This window comes from Gopherus flavomarginatus, chromosome 3, assembly GCF_025201925.1.
Source record: "Gopherus flavomarginatus isolate rGopFla2 chromosome 3, rGopFla2.mat.asm, whole genome shotgun sequence".
Classification (NCBI taxonomy): domain Eukaryota; kingdom Metazoa; phylum Chordata; order Testudines; family Testudinidae; genus Gopherus; species Gopherus flavomarginatus.
In genome coordinates this window covers 241,376,588-241,384,013 of record NC_066619.1, presented here as the reverse complement: position 1 = coordinate 241,384,013, position 7,426 = coordinate 241,376,588, and the positions used below count along the sequence as shown (strand labels likewise).

At 38.7% G+C, this 7,426-nt stretch overlaps 1 protein-coding gene across 1 annotated transcript in view; it reads left to right on the top strand.

Annotated features, from left to right (window-relative positions):
- Positions 1 to 1,610: 1,610 nt before the first annotated feature.
- Positions 1,611 to 7,426, top strand: part of KLB (klotho beta) — a 45,303-nt gene continuing 39,487 nt past the window's right edge. Inside the window, exon 1 of the mRNA XM_050945511.1 lies at positions 1,611 to 2,348. Coding sequence (XP_050801468.1) covers positions 1,611 to 2,348 — 738 coding nt within the window. The remainder of the gene's footprint in view (positions 2,349 to 7,426) is intronic.

Genomic DNA, 7,426 nt, shown 5'->3' with positions numbered 1-7,426 from the left:
CTATCTTTATTTAAAAAAAAAAACAAAGGAAATTGCCTAAGAACTGAAACAACTTAACTGTTAACTTGTTCTGAATTGAGGGCAACAGCAAATCATGTGTGCTGTATGTAGAGCTGCATACCAGACCCCTATTTAGGTAGTAAAAACAGCTGCACTTAATTGGATAAAATATTCACTTCCTTTGCATTTGTGTATTGTTAATGGGACATATGTTGATCTCCCACTTCCAGGCAGAAGGAGGGACTCAACAGCCTTCTCAACACCATTTCCCACCTGAACCCTGTGGACCCTTTTCTGCACATTCAGGCTCACAACTTGGGAGGTAGAATGGGCAAGGCTAGATGGATGATTGGGCAGGGAAGGGGGAATGCACATCTTCCTTCCTCCAGGCCTTCTAACTTTACCCAGAAAACATAAAACAGCACCATTTCTAGGTAGACCCTTCTGGGAGTCACAAGGTTCTTACTGGCGTGGGGCTAGTGTGACTCCAGTAGAGCCAATGGGGAGCTGACAGATTAGAGGCGGCACCTAGGATCTGCTGGGTTTGGGGACAGACTGTGCACTCTTTTCTGTGGGAGGGTAAACTACCTTCCTCTGAGTAGACAGTGTGGGAAAATCTCCATAAGGAATTCATGGAGAGTCTCACCCCTCAAAAAAATAAAATAAAAAAAGAAGAGCCCCCTGAAGCTGTTAATATGGGAGGGGACAGTTTGACCAAATGAAAGGCAAAAAATTTTTTGCCTAAGTTTAACAGATTGTAATTAAAAATTTGTCCTGTTATAATATATTGAGTTAAAAGGTATAACCCTGGCAAAAGTAACAACAAATACGTATTGACATGCCCTCTTTTCTGTTCATTATTATTCTTGTTATTATTGTATTGTTTGTTTAGCATTGACAGTGTGCTCCTTAATGGGATAATGTAGTCTGAAATTTTTTTCTATATTTCCTTGAAATTTATCTGTATCAAAAATAACTGATAGTCTCTCAGTGTCTCCCCTCTCCTAGTATGCTTCCATTTTGGTGATATAGCATTAAAATAATTATAAGTTCGTTCACAAGTATTTATATTATTATGCAGTATCAGAGGGGTAGCCGTGTTAGTCTGGATCTGTAAAAGCAGCAAAGAATCCTGTGGCACCTTATAGACTAACAGACGTTTTGGAGCATAAGCTTTCGTGGGTGAATACCCACTTCTTCAGATGCCACATTCAGGCATCTGAAGAAGTGGGTATTCATCCACGAAAGCTTATGCTCCAAAACGTCTGTTAGTCTATAAGGTGCCACAGGATTCTTTGCTGCTACTATTATATAGGTAACCTATTTTCCTTCAATAAGAACATGACATAAGTGTCCCAATGACTACCAGAAGGCCACCTCCCTGGAATTACGCTGCTTTCTGTAACCCTTCCTAGGTCTCATAGTTCAAGCTAATCATTGACAGGGCTTTTACGATCACAAGCTTTTACTGAAGCTTTGATAAGACACTGCAGCAGTTAGTGGCAAATAAAGGCAGGCTCTGCAGCAGGGGACTCTAGGGAATGAATGGATTTTCTCCAGCACCAGTGAAAGAAATCTGACTTTTAACACATACACTATAGAAGGACATAATGTGTGGCCGAAGACTGAAGAGATCTGTTGCTTTTTGGGCATTTGTTTTCATAAGGACAGTTACCGGGCTTGCCGGAGAAGGAAGATCTGTATGGAAAAAGGACCTTAACTTCAGTCCTGTGAATGGCACTCAGATGTTTCTGTATGACACTTTCCCCAAAAAATTTCTTTGGGGAGTAGGCACTGGAGCATTTCAGGTGGAGGGCAGCTGGAGGAAGGATGGAAAGGGACCCTCAATATGGGACCACTTCATTCACTCAGATTTCAGAGATGCTGCCAGCATAGATGACTCCAGCAACAGTTACAATTTTCTGGACAAAGACTTGTCAGCTCTGGATTTTTTGGGAGTTACTTTTTATCAGTTTTCAATTTCATGGCCAAGGCTCTTTCCCGCAGGGATGATAGCAAATGCCAACGAAAAAGGACTCCACTACTACAATACTCTCATTGACTCTCTAGTCCACAGAAATATTGAGCCCATAGTAACTCTGTACCACTGGGACTTGCCTTTGGCACTGCAAGAAAAATACGGGGGGTGGAAAAATGAATCAGTAATTGATATCTTCAACGACTATGCAACTTTTTGTTTCCAAATTTTTGGGGACCGCGTTAAATACTGGATTACAATTCACAATCCTTATTTAGTTGCCTGGCATGGGTATGGTACAGGTATGCATGCACCTGGAGAGAGAGGGAGAATAGCAGCTGTCTATACTGTAGGACACAATCTGATCAAGGTACAGTACAACCAGGTCTAATCTTAACAGCTCCAGCTCCAATATGGAAAGTAGCAGGGAAAAAACTATAATTGGCATAAAAGAGATCTAGGACTGTTGAAATACTAAGAAACAGTCTTCTTTTGTTTTTAATATTTATTTTACTAGTCACATCAGCCATTCAATCACTATTTATTTAGTTAGTTAGTTAGTTAGTTAAAGCAACAGTTTACTACTTTAGTTCCATTACTATTGCCTGCAAAGTATGGTTATTCAGAAGCTTTCTTTCACAGCCTTTCCATTTAGTCCAACAACAGCTGTTGCTCACATGTCCTGATTATTATTTTAATTTAAACCAAAGTTTTCATATTTGTATATTTAACAAATTCTTCCAGTAATAGAGTTTATATATAAATAATTTATCCCAGTGTGGTAAAATCATATTGCAAAGTATTTGATATCTACTGATATAGCAGGTTTACCAGTTGTATTTATTGTTTGAAGAGAAACATCCTCTATCAATATTTAAGAATTTTAAAATGACATTAGCCCTGTATTACTTTCAGCTCTTTAGTTTTATTTTATGTTATTAGCAGTAGTCTTTTCATGAATTGCACACCCTCTGGGCTCAAACCTACCCTCACTGACTTCAGTGGATGCAGGATTAGACCCTAAATTTGTGTGCTGTAATATACATGTTCATATAAGTTTTTGCCACTGTTTATTGGAGAGACAAAAGTTAGGAGGAAGAAGACAATGTACCAGGTTACCAGTAGTTAAAGTGGGTTATATTTTTAAAATAAAAAGTGCAGGAGAGGTCCAGAATAGCATCCATCAGTACCACAAAGGAAGTAGCAAATGCTTTGAGATTATTTCAGTGCATAGAAATGCTAAAAAAGGGTGCCTGTCCACATGCTTTATGTGCCCTTGATATAACTTAAAAATGCATTCTAAGTACAACAATTTGAGATGATAAAAGTTAATGTCAAGGTCATATTTAGCACTTTTCATCAGTAGATCTCAAAGTTTACAAAGGAGGTCAATATTATTATCCTCATTTTACAGATAACCCACAGCAAATTCCCATCCTACTCTAACAGTCTCCCGCCATTATCATTACAGTTCACCCCAATACTAACATATATTATGAATATTATTCATATAGGATTTTCAGAAGTAACATGTTTTAGGTTGCATCAATTTTGTGTTTTCCAATTCAAGACATCTTAAAGAGGCTTGATTTTCACAGAGGGAGTGCTTAGCATTTTCTGAAAATCAGGGTCTGTTAAGGTATCTCAAGTTGAGTACCTAAAATTATTAGTCAGTTTTGAAAATATAGGACAAAAACAAGGTGAGTGTGGTGTGAATGATGTTGCCATCCTGGTCATATAACTTAGACAAGGTAGATACTCCTAACTATTTAAAAAACAAAGACTAAAGTGGAACTGAGAAAAAATAAAATACTAAAATAAAGGAAAATAAATTATATCCATGTCCAATGACCTCCTAATTAAAGAAATGCACAAAGTGGAAAATAGCACCGGTGGGTTGTATACATTTATTCTGGCCAGCCATATTCAGCAACCCATACTCACCTTGAGTGACACATTACATGGCAGAAAGCTTAATTGAAATTAATTAAACTACTCACACAGTAAGGTACTACTGGACTTGAGGAAGGTTATTGGAATCTGGCCCTAATTAAATTTAGCATTGTTTGAGAAACAGTCCTGAATGCATCGCTATCAAAAGAATAAAATATTGAAATATGGTATCTATGTGTTGTGGGCACCTCTGAATTTCGCCACCCATCTCCCCAAAAAAGGAATTTGAACTGTTGGATTTGGAACCTCATCCAAAGCCCATTGAAGTACATGAAAAGACTTCCATTGACCTCTGTGGGATTTGGACCGGGGCTTTGGTGGCAGATGTCCATACCAAAACCTCATGTTTAGACTGAATGTTGATAGGACTACATTCCCATGCCACCCGAAGCACATTAACAAATCCACCCATGATAAGTTAATCAGAAAGAACTGGTTTAGAATTGTCTGGATAAGCTAATCTGGCCACTATAGTATTTCATTCTTCTTCCTTTTCCTTTAGGCTGCTTTTCCTGATGAGGGTCATGGCGGCAGCATGAAGAGTACGGAAGACCAAACCTCCCTTTCCTCTATGTTACTTTAGGGAAACCACTGACTAGCAGCTGCAGAGTTCTTCTTTGGAAATATATGGACTATCTTTGTATATCTCTCTCTGTATAGAATATAGAATACAGTATATACTGTTGTTTTATTATATTGCATAAATAAAACATATATGTATAATAAATATACAAAGAGACGGAGATTTTATACAGAGATACTCCATATATTTCCACAGAAGGATTCAGCAGCTGCCATTCAGTGGTTTCCTTAAAGCAGTGGCTCTCAACCCTTCCAGATTACTGTATCCCTTTCAGAAGTCTGATTTGTCTTGCATACCCCCAAGTTACACCTCTCTTAAAAACTATCAGTACTTGCTTACAAAATCAGAAATAAAAATACAAAAGTGTCACAGCTCACTATTACTGACAAATTGCTTATTTTCTCATTTTTACCATATAATTTTAAAATAAAACAATTGAAATATAAGTACTGTACTTATATTTCAGTATTTAAAGCAATATAAACAAGTCATTGTCTGTATGAAATTTTAGTTTGTACTGACTTCACTAGTGCTTTTTATGTAGCCTGTTGTAAAACTATTCAAATATCTAGATCAGTTGATGTAACACTTGGAAGACCTCTGCGTACCCCCAGGGGTACATGTACCCCTGGTTGAGAACCACTGCCCTAAAGTAATAATATGGTGGCCAGATCAGTTCATCCAGAGAATTCTATACCTGTTCTTTCTGATTGACATACTTCCTGGATGGATTTGCTAATGTGCTTTGGCTGGCATGGGAATGTAGTCCCAACAATGTCCAATCAAATAGATATGTGTTAGCTTTGAACAAAAGTCTTAGTTTATTGTAATTACCTGTGCAGCACTCAACTTTGCATAAATTAATCATAGTTCCCTTTACAAGAGCACTTTTATGTTGTGTATAACTTATATACCCTGTGTTGAATCTCACAGAATGACAAAAATGATTTAACAAGCCATAAACCAGAGGTTCTCTGGACTTTGGATTATTTTATCTATTCTCTGAGAGATCTGAAAGCTGCTGTCTGTGATTTTCTCCCTCTTGCAGAAGGTTGAAGAAATTTTTTCTTATTTGAATTGTGGCAACAAATGTAACTATCAAACTATGGAAGGTTTGAGAACAAAAACATAATATTCAGACTTTTGGGTTGGTTTGAGGAAATAGTGAATGGAGCATAGAGCCAAAAAGCAAACTGAAATGAAGTGTGTTCTAGAGCCATAGACAGAGTTGTGTGTGTCTCACTTTGCCTATCTGGAAAGGAAGGACTGCTAGTTATATTCTCCCTTCTAACCCAAATCATCTGAAATCACTTCTGCGTGGGGATCCACCTGCATAGCTGGGAGGAGAATAGTTGATACATACATGCATGGCACACGAACAAGAAGCTGTTGTAAGTTAATACAGATGGAATCTGCAGTAAGTAACTAATATTCTTCCCCTTGCACAGTTTGCAGCCTCTCTGGAGGGAGCGTCACTGGCAGCCAAAAGTCAGAGGAGAACCCAGCCACACAGCTTCTACAAAAGCCAGGCTATTCAGGAGCCACAGAATACAGGGAAGGTTGGGCAGCTCACACACACAAAAAGAGGTCTGAGTGGATCCATGATTTTAGGGGGCAGAAGCCCAGCTTCTTCTATAGAGGGGGCAAATAGCCCAGAATGAAAGAATTAAATGGAAATTTGAAATTCAAACTCATGTTTCCACTTCCCTATATCCACTCTTACATAGAGGGTAATATTTTATTTTGGTTGTTTTTGAGGGCCTGAGTCTGATACCATTGAAATCAATGGTAAATTTGCTATTTACAGCTTATAAAGTACTTTAGGATCCACTTAGATAGCAGGATCTATTCTACTGCCTAATTGTTATTGTTAATATAATAAGATGCTACATAAAATCTTATACCACTTGGACAGTGATGGTCAGGGTGGGGTCCTTCTCCCTTCTGCAGATAAAGGAGATCTCACTTCACAAAAGCGTAATACACCTCTACCCCATTATAATGCCATCCGATACAACACGAATTTGGATATAACATGGTAAAGCAGCGCTCCGGGGGGGAGAGGGGGCTGCATGCTCCAGCGGATCAAATCAAGTTCAGTATAACGCAGTGAGATTTTTTGGCTCCTGAGGACAGCGTTATGTCGAGGTAGAGGTGTATAAAATCAATTAATGATTCGCCTTAACTTATCATGAGATATGTAAGAACCCGACAAAGGAGACTCAAAGATTATGAACTAACTCCTAAGAGATCCATTCTACAAGAGTAGGGAAAGACGACCTTCATGCAGAGAAAGTGAATGGAGTTCTTTGATTTTTTTTTTAATCCAATTAATCTGGCAAAATGTAAAGGAGACAGAACAGTGTGATTCCAATGGAGTTATACCAGGGATTCATCTGGTCTGTGTTACTGTTTTCTCTGGGTCTGATAACATTCCATCTGTTGCTGTCCTTTTTTGCTCCCTTTGAGATTGTTGGAGATCACAGAAAATACAGGGTCGGTTCTATCTGCCATTCTTGCTTGGAACCTGTGCTCTCTGGTTAGTTCTGCTTTTGCTGAGTAACAATGGGGAGGGGAACATTGTAGAAGAAAAATTATTCCCAGACCCAGACCCTTTCCTCCTGCGAAAAGATCATGAGAGGGGTCCCCCATAGTAAGGAAATCTCCACAAAGATCTTCTCATGGACACTTCTTCACATCACCCTTTCTGTGGAAAAGGCAACAAGGCCCTTCCCCATACCTGGTGTAGGGTGACCAAATGTCCCGATTTTATAGGACTGTCCCAATTTTTGGGTCTTTTTCTTATATAGGCTCCTATTACCCCCACACCTGTCCCAATTTTTCACATTCGCTGTCTGGTCACCCTAACCTGGTGTATCCTTAGGAATTCATGAGAGATCATCCATGAAGAG